The sequence below is a fragment of the Tetrao urogallus genome (genome assembly GCF_951394365.1).
Source record: "Tetrao urogallus genome assembly, chromosome: 22".
NCBI lineage: Eukaryota > Metazoa > Chordata > Aves > Galliformes > Phasianidae > Tetrao > Tetrao urogallus.
In genome coordinates this window covers 5154978-5182677 of record NC_136835.1, presented here as the reverse complement: position 1 = coordinate 5182677, position 27700 = coordinate 5154978, and the positions used below count along the sequence as shown (strand labels likewise).

The 27700-nt window shown below is 48.5% G+C and overlaps 1 protein-coding gene across 11 annotated transcripts in view; it reads right to left on the bottom strand.

Annotated features, from left to right (window-relative positions):
• The window catches only part of APLP2 (amyloid beta precursor like protein 2), a gene marked incomplete at both ends in the record, with an annotated part of 37894 nt that extends 29996 nt beyond the window's left edge, over positions 1-7898 (bottom strand). For 10 of the 11 annotated variants that reach the window (XM_079545789.1, XM_079545790.1, XM_079545793.1 and 7 more), the window contains one exon: positions 7818-7868. Coding sequence is in view for 1 of the 11 variants with exons in the window: in XM_079545783.1 (XP_079401909.1) it covers positions 7818-7898 (81 nt within the window). Of the gene's footprint in view, positions 1-7817 lie in introns of all 11 variants that reach the window. The other variant, XM_079545783.1, reaches the window with a different exon arrangement.
• Between the last annotated feature and the right edge of the window lie 19802 nt (positions 7899-27700).

Here is a 27700-nt window from a genome sequence, read left to right as displayed (position 1 = left end):
AGCTGTGAACATTCAACTCCCCTTAGGTGGTTACCTTTGCTGCCAGCTGTAGCTAAATCTTGGTTATGCTCTCAGTTCTACAACCAAGACAGATTTAATAATCACAGGCTATTGAATATAATAACAGAACAGCATGAATAAAGCCATCAACCACTTAGACAATAAGGAATAACAATTTAACTTGTTGCAAAAATCTTTTAAGGACGGTGACAGGGAACACAAGAAGTCAAACCAAACCCAAGGCCAACCAGGCAAAGGAAATCGTGCTGTGGCTGCTTCAGCCTGAGGCAAAAGGCCCACTGGCCTCTGCAGGCAGCGCTGCTCACTTCTCCTCCACTCTATGGATGAAGCTTCCAGCCCCACATTCTGGGGACATCTTCATAACTTGCTTCTCTGGAGCAACCAGTTCAACTGTTTGCATACACCTGACTAACAAGGCACTGGCCCTTTCAGAGCTGTAATACCCTTGAAATACATCAGCAGGAATCACAAAAGGGCTACAGTGATCCATTCTGGTCTGTGCCCCACAATGAAAGAGGGAATTAACGTGCTACAGATGCCCTGTGGAAAACCTCCCATGTGGTTACACTTTGAACAGTGTTCTTCCCCCCGCACTAATTCTCATTGTGGAGCAAGGTCCAAAAGCTTGCTTAATACAACTGAGCACAACAAATCCAGCCAAACCCAGGAATTCCAGCCTAGACTTCAAAATGCTTTTTGCTGGTATTGCAGGTTTGACAGTTAGGCAAATCTGAACGGAGATTTCTGGGTGTCTTAGCAGCCCTGCTCCATTAGGAATCCAGCTCTTCCCTTCAGTCTTCCTCGGAGGCACAGTGCTGAGCAAAGGATCCTGAGCAAAGGGAGAGAAGGCAGAGGGATCGCAAGGGGATCAGCTGGCTGAGGGTTATCCCTTTGACTCCTAACCTGAGAAATGAAGACATTCTGAAGCAAGTCACAAGAACTGAAAATGAAGGAATACATTATCCAAAACACGATGCATCAAAGCAGTGTAAGTAATCCACGTCAGATGCTGCGATTGAGCGTGACAAATACATGTTGAACACGCATAGGATAAGAGCACGAGCCCATAGCTGGAAGGTGGGAGAGCTAAAGCAACCACAGGCTGTGATGCAGAGCACAAAGCCAGCTGCAGAAAGCGCAGGGACAGGGCAGCAAAACACTACACTGCAACAAGCCTGCGCTCTGGCAAGCCATTCATCTCCTGCCTTTGTTATTGGGAAATTGCTTCCGAGAAAGCGGCTGCTGCCCTGAACAGAATAGCCACACAGTGCCCAGCTTTGTTGCACAGCAAGCACTGATGCAATGGGAACAAGCCAGTGTTTATGAGGAGCAGTGGAGGGGGCAGCGGGTACGAAGCTTCTGATGGTGCTCTTCAAGCCAAGCTTCATGTTTCAAAACCCCAAACTTCTTTTGGTTGGCCTGCAAGAAAACACCTTCCCCACTGCTTGATGCTTCCCATTCTGGGGCTATGAAGCCATCCTGAAGAACTCCGGAAGTTATTTGAAACCCTGCAGCTCCACTGCTTAGAGGCACTCATCTTAATCCAACAGCCCAAGTGGGAGCTGCAAGAATCCTGCCCCACTGCAGAGCAGCAGCTGCTTTCCATGTCACCTTGTGCCCTCAACCACCTGTCTCCCTTTCTCCCAGCACACACAACACTGAATGAAAACACGAGCCTTGCCATACAGCCAGCACTGCAGAGCTCACCTCTAGCCAAGGCTGCTATGCTGGCTAAAGTGCACCGCTTGGATCTCAACGCTTTTCCATTCTTTTGGGCTCCTAAATGCACACCTGATCTTGCTGCGTCAAACGATCCAGACATCAAATTCAATTTCTTCAGCGAGAGCTTTGATAAATTATGCAGAGAAAGAGTCACGTTCAAATGCCAATACGCTCGCTGGGAACTCAAAGCCCAGGTTTGAACCAACGTTTTGCATTTAATCTTTGGAGAGGAATACTTAGCAGATTAAAGCAAATCTGCCCCTCTCTATTTCAGGCCACAGTTACTGTAAGACGACCAGGGTAAGAAGTCAGCACCCGACACACAGCATTAGTGACTGAGTGTAGTTCACATCTATTGCTCTAGGACCACTTCTGTCAAGTTATGAGTCCCAGCACGAATGGGAAATGATTGAACACCGATAAAATAGGAAAACTGCTAAGACCCAGCAATGTGCCACACCAAATCCAAAACCACAGAGGGAATTTGGTGATTAAAAGCTTTATGCTGCAGGCCACCATATGTCTAAGCAGAGCCCAGCGTCTGTGGTGAATATGCACTCCAAATCCACTTGAAATCTAACATGAGTGCATGATGCTTATTGTAACAGATGGCACGGGCAACATTTTTCTTTTTGTTGCTGTCACTTCACATTACGCAATGACATCATAATTAATGGGATTCACCAACCCCAAATCCAAAACAACAGGGATGAGTCTTTTGGCAGGGAGCTGGGGGCTAAAAATAATGTAAAAGCCTTTAAAGAATAGCCCAAAGCAAATGCTTGGCTTTTCATTTAAGCACCTCAGTTTCCAAGTTAACAGAGGGCAACTCCCCGAAAATCCCAAGTCATTCACCCAGCCTCCTGTGCCCCTGCAAGGACAGCAGCAGCAGATGATTTCTGAGCTGGTATCCCTGTCTATCACAGTGCTTCAGGACAGCACAGCTGCGTGAGGAAAGACAAGCCTGCATAGAGATAACAGAACAACTTTCCCCAATGCAAGAATGAAAAGCCCACTGGCCAGCAGCTCCCAGCACACGCTCAAGAAATGCCATCTCTGCAGCAAACGTTTGCTGGTTGCAAAAGCAGACCTAAATGAGAAAGGGCACTTCCAAGGTTAAGCACTACTTTTACTTCAACACATCTGCTAAGGCTGGTTGTCAGCTTGCTTGATGTGATCGGCAAGAAGACGGCAGTAAGATGATAATTAGCAACTCTTAAATGGAAACTTCCCTAAGCAGCAATCTTCTGTGACAGCCAGGAGGAACCACGGCCCGGCTGTGCGTGCATCTCCCTCCACGTCCTTGACCTGAATCAGGCCATACTTCTGACTGCTGTAATTTTGTTAGAGAGCTTACCGTATGAAATTACCTAAATGCATCCCTGACACAGAGCCAAAGCCTGGAATCCCAGCACGGTTCTCTCCCCCAGCACAGCTCCTCCTACATGATGAGTCACGCTGCAAAGATGCACTGTGCCCAGCCTGCATGGCACACAGCTCCTCCAAACCGCCCAGCAAAGGACCATCATCCAAAGCTCCATCATCTCTGCTGTTATTTATTTTCGCATCGCATTTAAACGACGCAGGCAATTTTTAAGCTCTTTGCATTCGGCGACTTGAAAAAACTCAAAGTCATCATTTCATAACGATTTTCAGTTAGTCTGGAAACGCAGCAAGGCCATCCAAGCCAAACTGTTATTGATTCTGTCTCCTCAGTAAAGCCCTCCAAAGCTTCACGGAACAGCCCTCACGAAGCAGAGGGTGGCCAGCGTGCTGCAAGGTTAATCTCCATAGGGTGGAAGGGCAGCCCAGCCCCCAGCATGGCCCTGTGCAGTGCCACCAAAATAAGGAGAGCATTCTCCCTGCTGGCAGCACAAAGCAGTCCTGTAACACTGGGCAGTCAGCAGCTCAGCAGCACGTGCCTGTGGTCACCTGGCTGTGCAAAGCCAGGCTGTGCTCTGCTGCTGGTGAAATTGGTTTGCTATCCTCTGCAGATTAGGATTTCCATCGTTTGTCTCAAGTCAGAGGTTTTGCAAATGCAGATGAAGTTAATGTGAGACTGCAGAGCAAGCAGCAGAGCCACAGAACAGTCAGCTGCACTTCTGCCTTCTCTTTTCTATGGGATTGTTCAGGAATTTGGACAGGAATATACACTCGTCCCAGCTGAGAGGACTGCAAGTCTATTGCCAAGTAAAAGAATTGCTATCCACAAGCAAGACCTCAACGAGGATTTGGTCATTTACCTCTGCAGGAGCTCATAAACAACGAGAGCAACAAAATAAGAACCAAAAGCAATTTTTCCTGAGATCCCAAACCCTCCAGCACCCACAGCCTGCAGTTGGCCTCAGCCCAGTGACCACTCAGCCCCAGTGCTCCCAGTAGAGCCATCAGATCTCCTAATGAGGCAAACTGAGTGAGGGTGCCATCCTGGATGAAGCACAGCAAAGAGGAGTCCCCAGTTTATCCTATTTGTTAAATAAATAGATACATGGAAGAGTCACTCGAAGACTTTGCACAATGCTGACTCTCTCACAGACCTGAGATTTAATGGCACCTGCAGCAAAGCGCTGGAAATGGAAATTCAGAAGTGGAAAAACAAAATGCATACAGGCAACGTGCCTGGAAGGCCCCACTCAGAGTAAAAAGCAGTGATAGGAAATGGTACTATGAGTGCAGCTCACTTTTTGAGAGAAAAAGGACAACATCACAAGTTCAGGTACAGTTCTGAAGCAAAAGCCTCACCCAAATGGTTTATGGCCGTGGTGAATATTGAAGTACTCCAATTAAGAGCCAACATCGTCTTAAATTAACAATGGTCCAGCGGTGCTGATTGCATGAATTAAATAAAAATGAATAACAGCACTGTTTTACTGCACATAAGCAGCACGAGAGCAAACAGCTGAAGGACGACATCAACTTCCACAAGCTCACAAGAAGTGTGAGATGCCAAAGAGCACAAACATGAAGGCTGCCTTGTCCCAGTATGAAAGGCTGGGGAGAGCACAAGCCTCATGTTTCCAACTGGAGAACAAGGGTATGGTTTAAGCACAGTTGTAGAAGCAGATGCTGCAGTCAAAATAACTTATGTTTACAAGATTGAGTCTTTACGCCTCTCAAATACACGTGCAATGGGAAAAAATAAAAGGCAACATTTTTACCAGCAACATCGAGAGAGAAGCACCACCCGTACAGAACAGACCCCAAATTGCTTCTTCCTGCACTGCATGGTACTGGAGAAGGTGAAACGTGCAGCAATAAAGCCCAAACACAGCCAAAGCCACCCGTACAATGGATTCTGAACAGCCCTCGTGTTGCAATGGGTGTTCTTCACAAAAGAAGTCTAACCCAAGGTTGAGAGATATTAATGCCTCATTAACATTTAAGGTCACTGACACAACACCTCACAGCTGAGGCTCAGGAGTGCTGCAGCAGAGCACAGAGCTCACCTCCATGGAGCAGCCCAAGGCAGCGGAGCATCCCACAGCAGCAGGTGTCCATCATTGCCTCCTTACACACATCTCTGCTTCAGAGGAGGTTTTGTGGAGGCTGAGATGAGGCACTGCAAAAACTGCTTTGGTAGCAAAGCATTTTTCCTAATGCTTCCTGGGAAGTGAAGCTTTGGGAACTGAGTGCAAAGCAAAGGCCGTGCTCAGGACTGGAATTTTCCTGAGCTGTTTCTCCTCAGGACTGGAACACAGAAGTGGAAATTTCCCCTAGGTGGAGTTCTTTGTTCAATGCAGCAGGCAATTACAAGTCCCTAAGGTCTGCAGAAATGGCACAAGGCTGATATTTTCGTTAGTGAGAATTTAAGCACACCACACAAAAACAACAGCAACACAAAAGGCACAATCCTGATGCAAGTCAGTACGTTGTTTTCTTTACCCCAAACCTCCGTTACCTGAAACGGTAACAGATGCATTCAGGATAGCTTGGGAAGAGGACCAGTAAAACCAAAGGCTATTAAAAAGAAAACCAAAAGCAGCATCAAGTCTGCATTGCCTCAGATTCGATTACACACAAAGGTCAAGCGATAAAAAAGAAACTTTCCATCCCTGAAGGCCCTGGGGACACAGCACAAGCAGTTTATCATAGGAACAGAGATCAAATTAGAATGGATTCATTTTCTTTTTTTCAGTTGGCATCTGCGCCCCATTTGAAGTTCTCTCAGATTTCACAAGCAGAACGCAGCAGCCCCCAGTTCAGACACGAGCCCAGGACACATCACCCCACAAAGACAACAGCCCCACTAGGGTGCCCACGTCGTCTCTGTGCTCCTACATCCCAGCCCGTCTGCAAGGAGGCTGTCAGAGGTTATCTGAAAGGAGGGCTGACACCAGCCAGGAGCCCTGGGGAATGCCCTACTCAAAGGCTCAGATGCCAGTAATAAATAAATAAATATGCCTGCCACTCCTCTTCCTCCATGCAGGGGAGAAAGAAAAACAAATTGTAGTCGATAAGCGGATTAACGGGTGTTCCGGGGACAGGGACTGCTAGCTAAGATAATCAAGCAAAAGAAAATCCACCTAATGGGACATTGCCAATTCCACTGAACTGATAAATGCAGCCGCTGCTATGCGTTTTCCTTCACTCTGGAATGCTTTCAAATGTCCTCTTTATAAAAAAATACATCTATCCCCTATTTTTCATTACATTACCTGCTATCCGCCAGTAAAGGCGATAAAAAAAACAGCCACCATTTCACTTCCTCAGCTCTGCATCCAGCTATGATTCCAGAGCAAATCTGGCAGCAAGGAAGACCTGCAGTCCCCCACTGACAAGGCAATGGTGGAGAACACAGCAAAAAAAAAAAAGAAAAAAAAAAAAAAAAAGTAAAATGTGACAACTGACATTTTGCGCCAGCAGATGAAGGAGGCTGTCACGCCTTCAGGATGCAGATGGTGCTGCAGGAATGGCCGAGCAGATTGCACACCGAGCAGCAGGGTGCACCGTGTAACCCCTGATCCGTAGCTCAGGAGCAAAGCCTCAGCCTGCAGCAGGGCGAGCCTGGGACGAGCAGCGAGGCACGACTGGGTCCAGGTTAACCCTCTTCCATCAGGTCAGCACCGCTGCACTGATGGCGCCGTCCCAGGGCGCTCAGGGCTGCCAAAGCCTCTGCTGACCCCACGACGGGTGGGTGAACGCTGAGCTCTGCTTCTTCAGCCCCAGCACAACAGTCTGCGGGCCACATCTGCTCCCACAGGAGGACGCTGGCTTTTCGTAACACAAATCCACGGGCACGGCGGCTTCCAGAACGCGTGTTGAATGTGACAGAGGAAGCGACCTACAGCCGGAGGAGCTTCTCAACAGGTGCGCGAGATCGGATGGACGCAGCCACCGCCCAAACCGCCCCCCCGGGGGACCCCGAGTGACCTCGGCCGGCCAGCCCTGCTGCAAGCATCCTCAGCACCGGCCCGTCCCGATCAAACGAGCGTTACGCGGATTTAACGCAACGATACGGAGGAGACGGAGCGCTGCGCCTCCATAAGCGGGCAAAGCCACGGGCAGGTGGCACGCAACGCAACCTCAGAAGCTCGGCTTCCTGCGGCAGAGCTGGGAGCGCTCCGGCCCCAGCCCGGCCCGGCCGAACTGCGCACCCAGTTGCGGTCCGCCCGGCTCCGTGCGCAGCGAACTGCGGGGCTTCCCTCCCCCGCCGTGTCAGCGCCTCAACCGCACGTTGCGGCGACTTCCACGGACGAAGCCGGAATTTCCCTCCTCTCGTTATCTCCGCACGCACGCATACGTGAAAGCCGTACCCACACGCAGGCGAACTGCAGCGATTTACTCATTTCTGCGCTAATCGGGCACCGCTCCGCCGCCCGAAGCACCGCTCGCAGCCGCAGCCAGGCGCTCCGGGCAGCGGCCGCGCCCAGGGCCCGCCGAGCCCCGCTGCCAAGGCAGCCCCGCAGCGCCCTGCAGATCCGCTGTTAGACGGCGAAGGATCCCCCGCGGCACCGCCCCGCGGATCCGAGCCGGGCCGGGGGAGCCTCGGCCAAAGGCAGCCTCCGGGCTCCGCCAGGCGATTCCCGGCCCCCAACGGCCGGCCGCGCGGCTCTCGGGACTCCGCTCGCACCCACCTCGATGTATCCGGCCAGCGTGACGGCGGGGCCGGCCAGCCCCAGCAGGAGCAGGAGGGGGAAGCGCCGCGCCGCGCCCATCGCTGCCGACACCGCCGCCGCCCAAGCGCTACTGCGGCCCCCGCGCCCCCTGCGCGGCGCGATGGGAGCCGCCTCGCCAAGCCCCGCCCCGCGGCCAATAGGAGCGCGGCGGAGGTGGGGCTCCGGGGAATGAGGGGGATTGGGCGAGAGCCACGCCTGCCTCGCCGCACTCGGCCAATGGAAGGAGGAGCCGTCGCGGCGGAGGTCCCGCCCACGGGGGCGCGTTCCCCCCGACCCTGAGGGAAATGGCGGCCGCGGGTTGAGGTGTCCGAGCGGCTCTTCGTGTGTGGAAAAGGGCCGCGAGGGGTGCGCGGACAACGGGCGCTTGAAGCTGTTGTTTTGCTCCCACCGGCGTGGTCAGGCTGCAGACATGAGGCTTCCCCACATACTCGGAACGAGCGGCAGCGCTGCTCACCTCCTTTGCACGCAGGGCGCTCAGCCTGCAGCCCTCCGTCCTTCCCAATGAAAGGCCGTTTCCTTTTATTTGCCTCTTCAACAAAAGCCGTCACACAGCAGCACGGCCCGCAGGGATCACGCCGTGCTCCAGCATCACCGCAGATGGCACATCTGACCGGGCACATCCCTGTCACGTTACATAGAATACGTGGGTTCACTTCAGCATGGAAGCACCCTGTGGAGAAAAGCCCTCAGCACAGAACGTTATAAAACACCTCCATTCCCAACTTCACCCTCAGCTTCTCCTACAAGCACTGCTGGCTGGAAAGGTGGAAGGGAATATTGCTGAAGTGCTGCAGAGGGGGGTAAATCTGAGCAGTAGATCAATAAGCAGCCCCAGCTTTAATTAAAGCAGCTGCCTGGCCCACTACTCACTTATTACAGTCTCTTTTTTGTAGTGTTTGAACACCTTTAAATCTCCTTTGCTGCAGTCCTCAGGGATGTGTAATTTTCTTCTCAGCTTGGCCAGCTTCAGTTGGAAAACGCTTTTAATGAGTTCTTTCTAAACTGATAGATCTTAATGAAAATATTTTATTGTGCGGTGTGAATGCAGGACTAAATAACCGAGGATATTCAGTCAGGCTCAGCCCCTCTTTAAATAAAAACAAGCATTTCTCCTTCTCCCAAGGCCAAGGGGTGGAAGCTGGTTACAAATCTTTGGGTAGAGGCTTTCATTGCTGGCTGAACTCATACAGCATTTAAAGCGCTATATAAATCAATATAATTTTAACACTTAATATTTACATACTGCTCAGTGAATATTTAATATTCATAACCCCTCTCAGCCGGTGCATTTTGCAGATGTCAAAAAGGCTGCCAAAAAATTGGTCTTGTGAATTTGAGGTACGAGAAGGTTTGATGCTCAGGGTACAGCAGAAACTGAAGTAGTTGGCTGCAGGTTTCTGAGTACCTCCAGAAATAAAGTCACGAGTGGCTGAGGCATGCAAAGCATCAGGGCTGTCGTGAGAGCATGAATTCCTACAGCCACGCTGTGCCCACGTGAGAAGTCAAAGCGATACAATCAGAATACAGCGAGTCCTCTGCTGCAACCTGTTTGACCACCTGTAGAACTACTGCACGACCAGAGTGTATGACAGGAGCAACAGGAGCAACCATAGGGTGAGTGGATTTACCTCTGCTGTGCTCCGTCAGCCATCGTGGAGCCCTCACAGAGCAGGAGCACAAAGTGCTGGAGCATCAGGCTGCAGTAAGGGCTGAAAATTACCTTCCAAAGCCCACCAGTGATCCACCACCCCCCACAGATCCACTTTGTACAGTCCTGGATGAGTGATCCTGGGACTGCTTCATTCTGCTCAGCATTAATGTGGAGGCAGTGTTTAATATATGCTCCGTGAGGCACAGGAAGGTTACATTAATGCCCATAAAACCCTTTAAGATTCCCAGGTGAAAGGTTCTGTGAAAGTGCAAATAACTCACATACTTTATGTTGTCTAGAGCCTCTCTACTTGCTTTTAACACACTACTTATAGCTTCTGGAGCTTTCCACACATCTGTGCTGAGTTTCTGTACTGCATAGCAAAAATGCACAGTGCAGATTTCGTAGCCAGTGGGCTGGTGGAGCATCATTTGGCTGTGCTGTGCGAATGACTGCTCTGGGACCAGAGCAATCTCCCTCATAATGCAGGTGGTTGTCCAGAGCTGCCCAACAGCACGTTTACACAGCTAAATGCAAATTTGATTCCACCAGCTAAAACAATAAGAGAAAAAGAAACACAAAAACACAAAGCCACCACTTTTAGGGATCACAACAAGTTTTACTTGTGCTTGCTTTTCAAATAAGTTCTACCCAACGTTGTATCAGCACAATACGTTGGCACACGCAATGGTCACAGCCCCATTTTCTCCATAGATACATTCCAGATTAGAACTGATAGGTAGCTTTCTGTTGCCTGTGACAACAGTACCATAGAACTGCTGCAAATCTGCAGCACTCCCTGCAGCACCTTTCCCTTGTCAACCCTGTTAGGCATGTGGCAGCTTTCATGTCCTTCCAAGAACCCTATTTTAAATGCCTGAGCATGTATGTTCCAGGGCTTTTAGTGCCCTTTTTCCAGTACATCTATGCTAAAGATGCACTGGAAATCTTACACTCAGCCTTGGTTGGCCTGGAGAGAAAAATCCTCCAGTACTTCTGCTTATTCCTTCAATAATATTTCAAGCGAACATCTCTCCATTATCGCCAGCGAGATCACAGCTGAGTTGGGGTCATAAAAACGTGCCCTAAATGGTGCATGTTAAACTCCTGTGATAAAGGGTGAACTGGAGTCAGTGAGGAATGTCTGATGCAGGAAAGGAGCAGCAGCTTCAGCAAACAGATGTGCTGAGACCGTGCCAGCACTGGAGAATGAGTTCACAGAAGTGAGAAAGCCTTCGAATATTTTCATCATTCTCTTAGACTCAACAAATTAAAGCATAAAATTGATCCAGCCTGTGAACAGTAATGTTATGCAGCTCTTAATTAGAAAAACTTGATGGAAGATTTAAGTGGCAGATCATATTGCTTGCACTAACTGTACGTGACAGATATGTGCAACTGTGGGGTTGTGAGGGTAGAGCTGAGCCAGCCCTGGTTTTAGGAGGCAAAATGCAAACTGAATGCAGAAAGCAAGCACAGCATATGGGTGTGCTCGAGTGGAAAGAGGACTCCTTATTCAGGCACAGCTCACACTGATGAGTGCTTCAAGAGAAAAATGTATTAATCAATCTGCAAGTATGAGATACAGTTAATTGCAACAACTCATCCTGATCTGCACTGCATTGAAGACAAGTCTCCTAACTGCCAACAAGGCTGTTTGAGAGCCATAAAGAAATACCAAACTTTTAATAGTAAACTAACGCCAGCTACACAAATGCTTCTGGGAAACAACATTTCTCTGGAAACCAGAAATAACATTGAAAAGTTGCCAACCTGCTTTAGCAGTGGGCATCTATATTGGGATGCAGCATTTATCTGTGCAAATGTAGGGTTCCTGCAGTTTTGCAACTCCATCTTCCATCCGTAGCTCAGGAAGACAACAAGTGGCAGACAAAACACAGAACTTGCAGAAGCAATGCAAGAAAGGTACACGCAGATAATGAAGGTACTCCAGAGAAAGGGGATAACAGAAAAGACAGAGACTTTCTGGGCCTTGAAAGATAGGAGCTTAAGAGATGTTGATTTCCACAGGAATACGGTGGAATTGAGAAGAATGAAAGGGTGAAGAATAAATAAAACTGATGCGTTTGAAGAAGAGTCAGACCTTAAAAACAGAAGAGTAATTGCAGCTGTGAGGAAAACCAGCACAGGAATATGTGAAGAGAGCATGATACAGTAAATAATGGTGGACAACAAACCTGTTTCTCCTCAAAGACATTTCTAAAATGGCTTGACAGGGAAAGGAGAAGCAGCACCTTTTATTATATCAGTGAATCCTTACCTTCGATGGCCTGTTTCCAACTGCTCTCCGCCTAAAACAGTGCCATTAATCTGACTTTCACACAGCAACTCCATGCAGGTACTCTAAGGTGGAGAGATTTAAACAGCAGCTTGTGCTGTGCTCTACTCGAGCAGCAGGATCCTGGCTCACAGCACGAAACAGGCTGGTAAAGAAACAATCTTAACCATAACAACAAACTTCAAAATAAGCCCTCCTTTAGGTTTAGAAATATGACTGCTTTGCTGAGGCACAGAAAAGATGACGCCTCAGAAAATGTAAAATACATCAACTGAGGATGCTTAAGCCCAGCACTGCAAGAGCACAGCTGCTAAAGGACATCACTGCTCCTTGGGTACTCTGCATGTCAGTCTCAGCACCTGGAAAGGGCGCTGTGTCCATGGTCTCATTTTTAAGATGAGGACAAGATCAGCAATCGTGGTGAATTTAACTGGACTGTGTTTTTGAGGAGGAGGACTATTCAAGACAAAAGCAGCAGCTGAAGGAAATGAGCTATCCTTTTTTCATTTGTGCATCTGTAGGATTCACTATCCAGGAAAGGAAATTATCTCTAACATAGAACATAATGATGAGCCTACGGTTAGGTTTGGGATCCCAAATGCCGGAATAGAAGGCAGCCTAACCACTTCTTCAGTCATCAGTTTTCATCAGCTGCAAACTGGGTTTTGTGCTGCTCAGCTTCTGTCTCTGGGTGGATCTGAGGCTCTGCACACTGGAAGGATCTCAAGGCAGATCTCCAGCCCGCTGCATTTTCAAAGAGTTAAAGCAACCTCTTTAGCTGACAAATGGAACACAAAACACAAGAGATGGAGGGAGGAAAGGAGAAGAGGCTGAATTGCAAAAAACATTTAGTAATTCTTCCCTTTGACATCTATCTTCTCACTACGGGCTGATGGCTTCCTGTCATCTGTTTTCTTTTAGCCCACTTACGAAGACAGAAATGTCATTTCATCTCTGAAAACAGCAGAATGAGTTGCCCATACATTGGCCAGGTGTTGTAACACTGCCCAGGGAAGCCGTGGAATCCCCATCCCCAGAGGCAGGTAAGATGTGTGGACACGGCACCAAGAACGTGGTTTGGTGATGGAATGCATTTTGCCAGGTTGTGGTTGGACTCGATTTTGGAGGTCTCTTCCAACCTATATGATTCTATATCACAAAGGGCAACCAAACCATTCCAACTTAAATAACCTGAGAAGTGCAAAAAAACCCAACAAAACAAAGAAGTCCACCATCAACTGAGGACATTTTCTGCAGCTTGTGGCTCATTACGATGCTGAGGTTTCTCCCATTGTCCTTGGACGTTTCTTCCCTCTCTCCTTGTCTGCTTGCCAGTTTCACTCAGACACTCATTTCAGCACTGTGAAAGGCTCTTCATTTTATAGAGCTCTTTCATGAAAGATGAAAATTCAAATATGTTATAATTAGCTGCAGATCCGCATAAGTCAGTATTATTGCATCTTTTATATTAGATCTGATTTTCCCCCCCACAAATGTGTGTCAGATATCAGAGCAGAATGATTAACGATATCAAACATAATGGAAAGATTAAGCATTGATGCAGGAGGGTTGTTCAAGAGGAACGATTTTAACTTCTCTCATAATTTATTTTTGTCCTGTACAGCAAAAGAAATCTGAAATGAAAAATAAAAATGCCTTGTATCACCAGCAAGAAAAAAAAAAAGAGAGAGATCTGATTCATGATTGAATTCTTCATTCAGTATTCATTGGTGGATTAAAAGCCAACTCATCTTAACAACTGGCACTGAACAACACGGAATATAAAAGCCTGGGGACTCTGTCCTGCTGAATAAATGTGGAATCATCTGCAGCAGCTTTGAAGATAAGTGCAATTCAGCAACAAAAGATCCACCCCTCCTTCTGCAATCAGGTCTGATTCAGCGTGTTTCACCAAGCATCACGGAGTTCCCCTGTGCTAACAAGCTCTTCTGTGGCACACTGAAGTCACCTCATTCCTCCCCCATCACTTGTTTGTACAGTTACTCAGTTTGCAAGCAGCAGGGTGTGTTAAGGAGCAGCACCTGACACAGAGACACAAAATAAGGAATTTTGAGAAGACTGGGAGACATTTCACCTCTATGAAACGTTCTGTGCCTGGTGCAGCAAACCTTCACTGCTAGCAACTTCTTCCCACCAGCAGCACAGTACTTCCAGTCCTTTTTTTCTCCTATGCATATAACAGCAAAGTGACTCCACCAGAACCCCCCGACTTTAATTTGCTGTCAGCACAGACGGCTGCAGTTTGCATCATTCTGTTTAAACAAATACTAAGCTACATTTCCTGTTGCAATCATCATTACAAGCTTCAGGGCTCCCAACTACCCAGTCATTCTTATGTCAACACAGGAATATTTACTTCAGTTGCTTGAAATGTGCAACCTGGAAATGAGGAGCCGTGCACAAGAAAGCACAGCAAAGACCCAGAAGTTCTGCCTTCTGTTGCCTGTCACCAGAACACGTTTTGGAAAGGAGCTGAAGGGTCTGCTGCTAAGTCAAAGCCTAGTCTTCAATTGAGCCGCAGGGAAAATCAGTGGGGTTTTGGAATTCCCAGGCACAGGGATTCTGGTTTGCAGACCTTGCTCTACAATCGGAGCCAAATTCATTCTTTTCAAATGCTCCAAAATAGAGACAGTGCTCTCTACTACTGATTTATCAACTTACTTAAAATAGTGGCTTCGTACTCTGTACTTTTTTTATAACATTTGAAATGTACAATTCTTCAGAGGACCCCAAGAAAATAATTAGCAGTACTTTCAAAGCTTTCAAACGCCTTCAGCAAGCAGCAGCCGGCATAGCGGATCTCTTAGCAGTAGGAAATAAAGAAATACATGTTTGAAGTCTGCTTCAGTTGAATAAAAACAGAGAGCACGACTCAGCTGGAGGAACTGGGACATTTGTGCTGATGAATCCCGGTGTCTCCAAGGGAAGGAGTGGACCGCCTACAACTTCCACCTGCAAACCCATGGCCCGAGGGGCAGAGCAGCCTACTTTGTTTCTCCCCTGAATCACATCTCCTCTGAAGATGAGTCAGCCCAAGAAATCTTGGTTGCAAGAAAACACGTCGCTTTTCCTGTAACTTTCCCACTGCAGTTCCCCATCTTGCAAAACATGAACTCAGAGTTCTGCTACAATTTCCCCTCATGCACCAGAAGAAACAACAGTCTGTCACATCTAGGCAGGCGGCTTGCCAAAGGCTGAAGGCCTGCCTTTCCCTCCCAGTGCTGAAGGCACGACCATGAGAGCAGCAGCTTTGCACAGATAACTGCACGGCCTGCATCACGCAGAGCGATTCTCCAGGCTTCTTCCAAGTGTTTCTGCCTTGTCTCAGTCCTTCGGTTGGCTCCCCAAGGCCTCTACCATTGGAGCTCGTTGGTTAAGTTATATAAAAGGAGCCTTAAGTAGAGCATTCTATTGAGGTTTGAGTTTTTGCTTTAAAATGCAAATGGCTGGCAGTGAATTCCCTTTTGGGATTTAAGAGCTGAATTTGAAACGGAGAACGATGATACGAAAATCTACTTCAGAAAGCATTGCAGGATGAGTAATGCAACATTTGCTGTATGAATACAGGCTCCTCTGGTCAGCCAGACAGGTTCATTTATTTGCATGTTAATAATTTCCCTCTAAACTGTTTCTGACAAAGTTTGTCCTCGTCATCCAGCCCAGTCCAGCCCCAGAGGAATACAACGGGGAAAAGTTGTCCGTGTTTTCTATTCCATATATCAGCATGTTTAAATGTTGCAGCATCCTATCAGCCCACAAACACCTCCCCTCCTTAAGAGCTCTACCCAGACTGGAGACGTAACTGTGTGACAGACCTGTTTGCCAGCTCCTTCATTGGCCAGAAAGGCTCCAAATCTCCTCAAGAAGGCGTCTCTCCAGAAGAGATCTTAAATCAATATTTATTTACCAATTTCCTTCTTCCCAGTTTGCTTTCCAGGAGAAAAAAATAAACATATGATTATGTCCTTACATCAGTTTATGCTTCAGGACCAACATCTCCATGTGTGCATGCAGACACAGCCCTACAGCCTGACGCAGACCCACAGGATGTGAAGTGCCATAGCCTGCATCTAAAATCCAGGTTAACTTCACATCCCACTCCTTGCACAACCAGGCCTTAAGGAACTGAACCAGCTTCCTTGTATTTGCTCTGTCTTCTGGAAAATATACTTTTACATAACCCTTCAAAAGAATTCCCTGCTATGCACACAAAAACACACCAGTTTTAATGAGCCTTACACCAGCACAGAGTGGAACTGTGTCATCATGATAGGAAACCCACAGATCACATCTAAAAGGGAACAGCAGACTTTCCGGCCTCTGTTCAGAAGGGCCAGACCGTGTGATTCAGTTAAAGGACTAGAAATGATTTGGATGGGGGTGTTCTTGCTTTATCTCTGGCTAGGAAACACACGTATGGGGGAGGAGAAGGAGCAGCCCATGGTCCCCCAGCCTGATCCCACAGCCATTGCTTGAAGGAGATCCCTGGGCAGGATCAGCAGTTGGATGCCTCCAGCAGCTCAAAGCCCAAACAGCAGCAAATAACACAAGTATTACTTCAAGCTTTTCCTCCATCTACACAGGCAGAGACAGGATATATCAAATACTCCTCTTCTTTCTTGCCCTTCTTTTGTTGCCCTGTTTCTCTGCACGCTGTCCAAGTTTCCCCAGCCTCTGTCCCTTCTTTTTTTGTTACAGACCGACTTCAATCAAACCCCAGATCTCAAAGCCCCCAAACAACCAACAAAGAATGTATTTCAGCATGCTAAATTTGAGAAGCCACAGTAAGGGCTGTGGTATAATACTGTGATATCACTAACAAAGAACTATTACTGCATTGTGAAGGAGAACAGCATCTGGCACAGGACAGGAAATCGTTTACCAAAAAAGAACCCAAGAAGTACAGCGATGAGAAACAAGAATGAAATGAGTTTATGGCTACAGACATTGTTGTGTTCCTTAGGGGTTCTCGCATTGGGAAAACGTTTCTTTAAATCCTGGGAAGGAAAAACACTGCACACGTTGAGCCTGGTTTGCTGCCTTTGACACAAACACTTGCCAACAGCATCTCAACAATTGCACGATTCACTGTAGAGAATCCCATTGAGGAAGAGCCCTGAATTCTGTACAGCAGAGGGCTCTTTCATTCATTTCTATTTTCCATTTATTTTAATCAACCAATATGTCAGCTGTTAAAGAAAACCCGATGAAAGAATAGGGAAGGGGATGAATCCTCAATAGAGCTAAAAATACCGAGCTGTCTTTCAGTCTTAATTACACTTTCAATGTGTTTTTGCAGGGTTGCAGTCGCTCTATTTATATGAAATAGTATTTTGTAAAATATTTTTGCATGTTTTCTACCGCCACTGTAACAGAAATGGATCAAAGGCAAAGATAAAGCAAAGGCAGAAATGCAGTTGGTGAGATAATTGCTTTGCTTTGGTTCCACATTTGGTGTTGTTTCATTTAGCTTTGAGGATGGAAGTCGAACCCAACCCTGAAAATAGGAAAGGAAATGAGTTTGAAGCCCCAAATTAGAAAGCATTTTCTTTACACATGTATTGCAAGTTCCGTTTGCTTCCATCCCACAGAAGAACAGTTTGTGATGGCTCTCAATCTTTGTTCACACTACCTCCAATAAGCTCCAGTCCCTCTGAGGGTGTCATTGACCACAATTACTGCTTCACCCACCCTGAGCTGAAAGCAGTAATTCTGTGCCTGCAAACTGGAGTGATAGAGGCAACGGAGCTGCTTTGAGAGCAGGAAGCCCATGGGGCAACGTGGAGATACTGCTGTGATTAGCGAGGTGCTCGGCAGGTTAGCAGCAGGGATGCCTGAACTTAGAGGTTAGAGATAAATTTTATCCTCAGGTGCTGCCTACATGGTCAAAAAATACTCCTTCAGTAACAGCTCTGCTTACCCAGGTCTGCAGTTGGCATGGGGTGAGCACTGACTTTCCTTCCATCGAAAGGTGGACATTACAGTGGAGTAAGATTTAAACACATCCAACATCTTCAAGGCACAACGAGGAGCTCGAAACCCAGCCAGTGCTACAGAGAATTATTTGCCCATTGTTACAATGCCTGCAGTGCCCAGATAGCATAAGATGCCCTGGAGAAAAAAATACCTTCTGATCCAGATCAGCAAAGCCAGCTATCAAACCACCTCCTGCACACTCTGTTCCTTACTGCAGCTCCCTGCTGTGCTCAGGGAGGCACCTGGTTCCTCCTCCACCCTCTCCTTTGTGCCCTGCCCAGGTGCAGAGCAAGGAGTCCTCTCACTCAGATACCCCAATACCTGGCAGCCACCACCTCCAGCTCCTGGAAAGGGCTTCTGAAAGCTTGGCACATCGCTTCTTGCCCCCAGTCAGACATTATGGAGCAAAAGTATGCATGAAAAATAAAACAAGAACAAAAAGATTTCTCTGAGCTCAGAGCTGCTGCCATTTCACGTGCTGCAGCTGGGAAAAAGGGCTTCCAAGTGTAGGACAGCCTGCTTCAGCTGCAGTGCCTGAGAGGCTTCACCTCCTTGGTTCCTGCAATGGACATTTGTGATTATGTGAACATACACAACAGTCTGGGAAAGCAAGAGCCACAGCCTTAACTCTGCATGCAAACAGCTTTGGGGCTGGGAGTTTCCAGCACTTTAAAGTAGGGTGGGATGATTTGATGAACTTGGGTAGGAAGAAATGAAAACAGGCAGCACCAGCAGGTTTCCTCAAAGTCATGCAGAGAAATAGCAGGCAGAGGACAGGGAAGGGAAGGCAGGCTCTGCAATTCATTACTGAAATCAACACAGACACATTTAACATTGCAATATAACATTTAACATGTAACATTGCAATGTAACATTTAACATGCAACATTACAAACTGTTGCATTTGAGCAGGACAGCAGGACTGTGAAATGGCTCATTCAGCTTCATAGGATGTTCCTAAATGGAACAGAACTTATCCAGGAGATGAATTCTGCCTAATCAGACTGATCTCAGAAGTGTAAAGTGACCAAATGATCTCAGATGCTTTCCTGTCCTGTACCTTCCTAAGTAGCTCAGCACTTAAACCAGTGCCTTCCAGGACAATCCAACCACAGCAGCAAGGAAGACATCTCAGTTTAGAAATGAGCTGCTCTTTGCACAGGCTTGCAGCTGGCAAAGCCCTCTATCAAAATGATTCCAAATTTGCTTTAGGAAATAGCCCTGATATTTCTGTGGTGCTCTTGTTATGCAGTCAGATCCACACTAAGCAGGGAACTTCAAATCATTTTGAAAACAAGGGCTCAAATTCAGGGTTCCTTTGGTAAAACTTTCAGCACAGATCCATCCTGAGCTCTCACCACAGCCTGTTAGCTTTAAGAACTGCCTTCCTGAGCAAATGGATTTTAGAGCACTGTGGAATATCAGTTCTACTCTGACAGCAAAACTCTTAATACAGATTTCCAGGAGGGCTCCTGCAAAATTAAAGCAGAGCAAACCCAACATGATGCAGGACACATCAGCACTCTCAGCTGGATGCACAGCAAATATTTTATTGTGAACTGCAGCATCATGCTCTAGCGAGCAAATCCTGAATTTTTCCACTGTATGCAGGCTGAGGTTACAGGAGTTCAAAGCAACAGTTGAACAATTCTGTAATAACAGAGAAATGCTAAGTACTGACAGAATTGTTTGAAAGAATGAATGCTTGCCTTGCCATGTGAACACATTGCTTTGAAGAAAATACCTCTGCCTGGTGTTTGGCCAGGTGTCTGGGCACACCTGGGATACAGAACAGTTGTGTGCACACAGCCAACATCACACGAGCTTCTCCTACAATGGAAAACAACAGGGGAAAAAAAAAAAAATGGGGTTGAAATAATTGGGTTATGTTCCGTTCACTACACTGAAAGATTTCTGGAGAGCAGATTAATATGTTATTGCTTTGCAGAGCACAGTATCCCAGTTCCTCCTGCAATGCCATTTGTCTGAGGCACACTGGGGGACCTGCCAACACTCCCAGCTCCGGGCAGCTCTGCACTTCCCCCATTGCAGCTCATTGCCGTGTTGCTCCTGCTGGCTGCTAGCAGGAGCTTTCCCTTTGGAGCTGTCTGCACCAGGGCAGAGGCTGCAGCTCAGAGCTTAACTGCTGTCTCAGATGATACCATTTTTCTTTTGTCAGCTTCAGAAATAAGGCGGCATTGAACTCTGGCAGATCTTGGCACTTGCTCTACGTTTACCTCATTTGATTCCTACTGCTCCTTTAATACACTTGTTTTCCAAGGCTCAGGTATGTGTCTGTAGTGTGGGTGGAATATACTTACCTTTCCAACTCAGTTCAGTTTCAAAACATCCCCTCCTTTACACCAATCAGTCACCAAAGCAAACATTTCTCTTCCCCTGACACTACTCTCCTCTTGAAGGACACATCCCACTGCAAAGAACTGCTCTGCAAAAACACTTTGAACATAATCCAAAGTGACATCTAAATCAATACAGCCCCATGCTGCTGCAGGTGTCTGCTTGTGCAGATCTCTCTGCAGGGTCAGTTATTCAAACAGGACACTGCAGTCTCAAATACCAGAGATGCTGATAGCAGTGCAACACCACCAGTACTGAAAAGGTTGTTTTGCTTGCACTGAACAACAAAAATCCAGAGCCCTCTGGGAAAGCACCAGCAGTGGTTTCCTGCTCAGATCGTTTGATCTTGGGGAGAAAAGGTAGGGGAAAAACTTGAAAAACATGGTAAATAAAAACCATAGCCTAAGGGCACAGAATAAATAGGCACAAATAAAGCACACAACTGCTTCTGAAAGCTTAAATGGTGACTTTAAAGCACCCGTGAACTTTCAACAGAAAATGAAATGCTACGTCAAAAGAAATACTGCACTAAAACACAGCCCATGAAGCACAAAAATCCCACAAAGCCACAACAAAAACAAGACCTTACCTACAGCAAGGCCTGCAGCACCAGGGCACCTCTCACCTGGGGCCATTTATAAATGCCAGCATCCCCACCCCACCACCCACAGGCCCAGGTGCTCTATATAAGCGGAGCCCTGGGCTGCCACTCCTCACCTGCATGGATCATCCTGTAAGAACAGGATGGCTCTGGTTTGGGGCTGTTGGTTGGGGTGGTGGGTGCTGTGCTTTGTTTAGCTTTATCTGTCCTTATCAGGCTGTGCTGTAGCCTTGGGGCTGCTCTGTTGCTGTACCTCTGACCCGCTTTGTGGTTTTGGTCTTGTTTGCTGCTCTAGGTATCTGGGTTCAGGGTGCCACCTTCAGTCAGTCAGGCTTGTTTTGTCTGGGCTCCTTAGGATGGGGCTGTGGCTATTGAATGCTTCTGCAAGCTCAGAGGTGTGTCCTTTCCCATAAGAGCCAAAGAATTCACAATGGGAGCCCTTCCCCTTAAAACTCAGTAGGGCTTTGTGAAACTTCTTCAAGGAAGAAATCATATAGCTTGGAGACTTGTTTTCAAACTCTCAGTGATAGGATTCTACTAGAGGGGCCAGTAAGACAAAGTAGAGAACATACTGTACAAGGAGAGATGAAAGGAATGCGCACAGCTTAACAAAAACAAATTATAGGAGAGGATATGACTGCTGTCTATAAATACATGGGGAGAGTAAACAGTAGAGGGGAAAAAAAGAAGTCCCCTATCCAAGCTACATAAAAATCTTGGCGTAAGAACAAATAAGCAGAAATAAGCCTTGAAAGAATTATCCTTATTTGTCCTCAGGGCCACTTTGTTGTCTCCCAGCAAAGGTTGCAAGAGTGAAAGTGCCAGCTTCAGCTGAGAGGAAACCTGCTCAGGTGCTGCACTGCTCAGCCTGTGATGCTCAGCAGCTGGGGACCCTTCTGCCTCCCACACCCATGGAAGGATCTGAAGTCCTCATTTCTGACCATTTAAGGAAGAGTAACCGCTCGACTGATATTTCTGTCGTGATCCATATTGAAGTGATTAGTGGGTTTTCCCCAGGCACAGTGCTTATTTTTGCTGGTTGTCAAAAAGCCTGCATAAATAGTACGAGTACCTAGATTATCAGATGGGTATTAATGCTCCTGTGGAGGCATTAAACACAACTTACCCACTTTGTCCATCTGGTCGTCTTTCATAGCTGGAAGTAGCAGGGCTGGCTCTGAGGGATCCCCCCTCCCAGCAGAGGTGGCTCAGACTGCCTCCATCACCTCATCACCCCCTTTGGAAAACAGCTGTCAGAAGGATGTGTTTTAATAAATCCAGGGCTGGACAAGGGGAAATATTCTGGGAAAGTGAAGTCCTTCAGATCTTTCACAGTTCTTTAAAGACTCTGTTGTGATGCCTAGATATGGTGTTAATTCTAAGAGATAATATTTCACTTTTATTTCTGCTCAGCTTCTAGCAGACTCAGAAATATCAAAAAGCATCATTAATAGTTTTGAGTCATCCCAGGCTGCTTAATGGGGAGGAAAGGAAAATAGCCTTTGGTTACTTAGCAGTTGGCACAGAATTATCTGCTGCCAGTGAGAGTGCACCAACAGAACCAGACATGGGCAGGGGCGACACAGGGACCTGAGCAAAGCATCAGCAGGGCCGGGTTCTGTCCCCATCGTAGGGCTGCTCAGGAAGGAGGACATAGGGATCCATTACCAGCAATCCCAGGTGAAGGGGCTGACCTGGATTTGAAGCTGAGCTCCATCTGCCCAGTGCGGATTTCTGGGAAATGCTCCAATAATTAGAAAAGTAAAGAACGGCTCTGCTGCATTGGTGTTCTGTACATGACGTGGCCTGCATGCACTGCTGCTGTGCCCGTGGGATCTGCTGAACTCAGGTCTGAAGTCCCTGCCAGAGGCAGCAGCCTTACAGTGGGGGCAGGCAGGCACTGCCACAGGAACAGCTGTGTTCTTCCTTACTGTGTGTTGGCAGCTCCATCCCAATTCCTGTACCCAGCATGGCTTTGTTACGTAGGTCCTCATGGTGAACTGAAAAGCTTCCTTTTCCTAGGAGTTAGTGCACATTTCTGTGAAGTGCACAGGAAAGCCCATTCTGGAGCACGTGAATTGTTTTGTAATTCACTTTTCTGCCTATGTTCATTAAATGTTGGGGAATGAATGACATTACTGTGGGTGCAGAGCAGCTGAAGGTAGCCAAAGCGAATGCATGTGATGAAATGCTTTCTTTAATGGTACAAATTGAATTTACCTCTTAAGTCAAAGCAATCTGGAGATTATTAGGTAGGTGCTGTTAGAACAGCCCAGCTTGTTTGGTGAAACTTTCTGTGCCGAATGCAAAGGATAATTTGGCTTATTTAAAAGAAACTTTTTTCTGGAGGGGATGACAACAGGAGCACTTTGTTCCACTTGTATGTTCTATTTGTATGTCTTGCATGAGGCAATCTTAATTACCTTTATTATGGCTTGCTCTAAATCAGTAAACTCATATCGTTACCTTCACCATGTTTCATATTCTCCAAGCAGAATGCAAAGTAATCACATTTCGGCTGCATTATAATTCAGAAGGTTCTAACAAACATTTTCTCCATCTTCTAGATTGGTATTTTAAATCAGCCTTGCGTGAGGGAAGTTCAGTGGATACTACAGTGCACAGCCCATTCCATACAGCTTAATTTGCAAGTCTGGATGCGAGTGCCTACTTATCATGCACAGATGTAGACAGGAGAGGTCAGTGGGGCCATCAGGCACGGCCTGCTTACATAACTCAGATGAGTTTACAGCACTCGAGCATTTTTCTTCGTCTCATTTTAATTTACGTGCCTCTCAGAATGGGACAATGTCACAGAAAAATCAAATAACCCCAACAAAACCAGCAACCAAGAGCTGTGGGCTGAAGGAAAGCTTCAGAAAAGCTTTGCAGGAGGTCTGGAGGGAGATGGGGGTTGCTGAGCATCTTTAGGGAGAAGTGGCCCAGGAAGCGGGAGGTTTGCCTTCTATGGCAAAAACTTGTGATGGTGCCTTTACTTGGCAAAAGGGATGGATGGGGGTGTTTGGGAGAGCAACTCGGGTCAGGCAGATGTTGGTGAGTAGATGAGATGGGGCTGCTGTGCTCTTCCAGCCGGAGGGAGGAGGGCACAGCCCTCACTGGGAGGAGCTGAGTGCACGCAGTGCTGTGTCCCCTTGCAATGGCCGTGGGGATGACAAAGCAGGGAAGGCAGGAGGACAGCGTGCACAGCTGAGCAGTGTGCAAACGAGGTGATGCAGAGATGGAGATGCAGACCTGATGGCCTGTGAGATGAGAGAAAGGATTCAGTGCAGGGTTACGGTGCTGTTCCAGACAACGCGGGCAAATAGGGAAATTATTGGGACTACCTGTGAAGACTAGAAATAAATCAACCTAATGTGAAGGTTTTTCTCGCTCTGACAGCGTGAGGCCATTAGGAAAACAAAGAATGAATTAAACGTGGGAAATACAATGGGCATTACATCAGATTCCAGATACGGCAGATGATGAATCGGAGCAGCACGCCTTCTCTGCATCTGGCAGCTTGTTATGTCCTCTGAGCGCCTGCCCTGAATCGGCCTTTCTAAGCTAAGGGAAGAAAATACCCATGAAGAACTTTCAGAACGTGACCCACGTACCAGGAAAGGACAGCCCTGAAGTCCTCCTACGCTCTTCTGTGCTCAACTGCACAACCACAGGGTTGCATGGAAACGTAACACAATAGCATGCTTGTATGCGAGTCAGTGCTGAAATGCTAGGGAGACTCATAGGAATCCCAAATAAAATAGGACAACTTGAAAATCTTTGTTTTTTTCTTTCTAAAATGAGTACAGATAGCTGTTGAGGAATATGGGAAATAAAGCAATTTTATTTGGTCTCGTATATTTCCTTGTGCTATTTGTTATCCCAGTGTTTCAGCATGCTATAATGAAATTGAGGCTGGTTTTTATAGGATAAAGGGAGAAGTTGACTCTGTAAGTACAAGGAACTGCCCAGAGGATTTGAGCAGAGAAAAAAAGTATAAGGAAATTGGGTAAGAAATTCAGCTCACTTCAGTTCCAAACATGTTTTTTGTGTAACAATTCAAGTCATTGAGTGTGAGTTAGAGAATTTGTATCTGATTTTTTCTTTTTAACTTGGTTGCTCATGGAAGGGCTGTGTCAGTGCAATAGGGGCTGCTTTCTGTGCCCCAGTATAAAGGGCTGCAGTAGGGACTGTAGACAAGTGGCTTGCACTGAGAGCTGAGTTTGCTGCAGTTCTCCAAGGGCAGAGGATGAGGACAAGCAGCAGAACCTGCCCTCCCCTGCTATGGGCTCACTGGGCCACAACAGGCCAGGTTTGTGTGTGTGCTTGTGCAAAAACCGTGTGTGGAGCAATCTGGATTAAACTGAAGGATGCTCACTCATATCATCTTATTTAGGAAGTCTCTCCTAAGCCACTAGCTCACACAGCTTGCTGAGTGCATGCTAATGGCGAACAGGGACTGAGCAAAGCTGTATTTTTGCACGCTGCCATAACACAAACACCTCTTGAAGAGCTGCAACAAGAGGAAGGCGATGAACCCCACCGCTGGGACCCGTTAGCTGAATTCCCCGGAGCGGTCAATCAGCGCGGCTCCTCCCCACCGCCAGAGGGCGCTCCGCCCTCCCTCGCCCTCCCAACAGGGGGCGCTGCTCGCCTCCCCCACTAGGGGGCGGAGCGCCGCGATAAGAAGAGAGCTCGGATTGGCGGGAAGGACCTCTGCGGAGCGGTGCGGAGATGAGAGCGGCGCGTTGATTGGCGGCGGGCATCCGGGGGGAGGGGGAGCGGTGAAGGCCTGGGCAGCGGTTCCCCCCCTCCCCGTGGGTCGGCCCCCTCCTCCCCCCCCATTTGCTCCCCGACCCCCACGCTTGGCCTGCCCCAGAGTCTTTTCTCGACGACTTTTGTGCCTCATCTTCGCGGGCGGAGGCGTTTCAGCCAATCAGCGCGCGCCGCCGCTGACTGTTGCCAGGCAGATTATGGTAATGAGGTCCGGGCGGCCGCCCCCCCCCCTCCCGCTCTGCAGCTACCATTGTGAGGTGAGGACAGGTGGGGGGGTTTGGGGCCGCAGCGGGGCCGGCGGCGGAGGCCGGGACGCGGCAACCGCACGGGACCCCCTCAGGTAACGCGATGGGACGGTCCGGGAGGGCAGCGCGGTGCGGGGCCGCCGCGGGGCCGCGCCGGGGGTTTCGGCCGCGTTGTTTTAGTCGCACCCAAGATGGCGCCCGGAGCTGGCGGCCGCTGAGCGCTGCGGCCGGGATAAACCGTTCGCTCCCGGGAGTGGGGGGGGGGGGAAGAAGGGCGCGATCGTTCCCCTCCCCCCCCCCAACCCCGCGGGAGAGGTACGGTCCGCTCCCCGCCCCAGCCGGGATCCCCCACCCGCCCGGCCGGAGGGAAAGGGGCTGCCCCCACCCCTGCCCCCCTCCCCGGATGGTACAGTCCGGACCCCGGCACCTCGCTACGGGCGGGGGGTGTGTATGTGTGTGTGTGTGTATGTGTGTGTGCGTGCGTGCTGCAGCCATCTTGTTCCCCCCCAGTGCTGTGGGCGCTCAGCCCCCCGTTACGGCGGGCCGCTCGCTTTCCTCGGCCCGCTCTTTAGCCCGGCTCCCCTCCTTCAGGCAGCCGGGCCTTCCCATCTCCTCTCCTCTGCCCGCTCGGCGCGACCTTTCGCCGGCAGCCCCTGCCCCTCTGCCCCCCTTCCCCCCCCCCCGGTGCCTCCCTCGGTGGTTGGTGCTGTGTGAGCGTCGGGCTGGGGGGGGGGCGGCGGGGGTCAAACTGAGGAGAGCGGCGGCGGGAAGGGGCGCACCTGCCCCTACCTGATTGGCCGCGTGCCTCGCGCCCCCGTTTGCCATTGGCTTAGAGAGAGGAGGGGGCATTGCGCCCCACTCCTCGGATTGGCTGCGGTGGGGCGAGGAGAGTATATAAGGGACGGGTGGGGGCACCTGCGGGCTTCAGCTGCCCCTTTGCGGAGCGGCTCCTGTGGGGTGGCTGTGGGGTTGATGGGAAGGGCTTGGCGGGAAGGGCTCGGCAACCTTCACCGCCATGTTGGAGGTACCAAGGTGGGCTCGGCCAAGGGCAGAGCGGGACCAGCCCCCTGTTTGTGGCTCCTGCCATGTTGGGTGCTCTGCAGGATAGAACGAGGGCCACGTGTAGCTTCTGTGTGTGGGCTCTGATAGCTGCCCACGGGGTGCTCAGGTTGGTTTTTGTAGCAGTGTTGGTGGTTGCCTCAGCCAGATGAGCTCGTTCTTGTGGGCCGTGGGTTGGCTGTTACGTGGGACTGATTTATTTCTTTAAGGGGCCTCTTGCTTTCAAGGTTTGCGCTGTTGAGTCGCTGGAACTGCTCCTGTGTTGCTCTGGCATTGAGAAAGTGTTAAACTACTGAGTGAAAATGGAAAAAATGAGGCCTTGGGTTTTTGTCTTGTAGACCGTAAAAAGGCAGCTGACCCCATAAAGGGTTCATTATCCTGCGTGAGAAACTTCATGTTTGGAGGCTGCTCGTTGTGGATCCCTGGAAGGAGCCTTTCCAAAGCTTAAAAACCTCTTTCCCAGGTCTTTTGTTTTTGAACCTGATCTTCACAGCCGAAGGACTGAAATGAGTGGGCAGTGTTCGCTGTTTGGTTATCTGCACACAATGCTTCCGTCACATTAGTGCTGTATTCATGGTCCTTATGGGCTCTCGAAGGATGAGTGAGCTCGGTGCTGCCTATCCCTGTGAAAAGCATATCAATATTTCTATTTACGAGTTTTGATGGTGATGGAGACTATATTGAACTTTTTCTTCTATTACTTCTTTCAACGATCGAATTTTCCTCCTCTTGGCCAAGTCAGAAGATGAAATGCTTGTGAATCAACTGATTTTACAAGAGGGTTATTGGGCTCTTCTGTTGTGATGAAGTAGTTGGTGGTCCCAAGCCTCCTAACGCCTTCATTTTTAGGAGCAG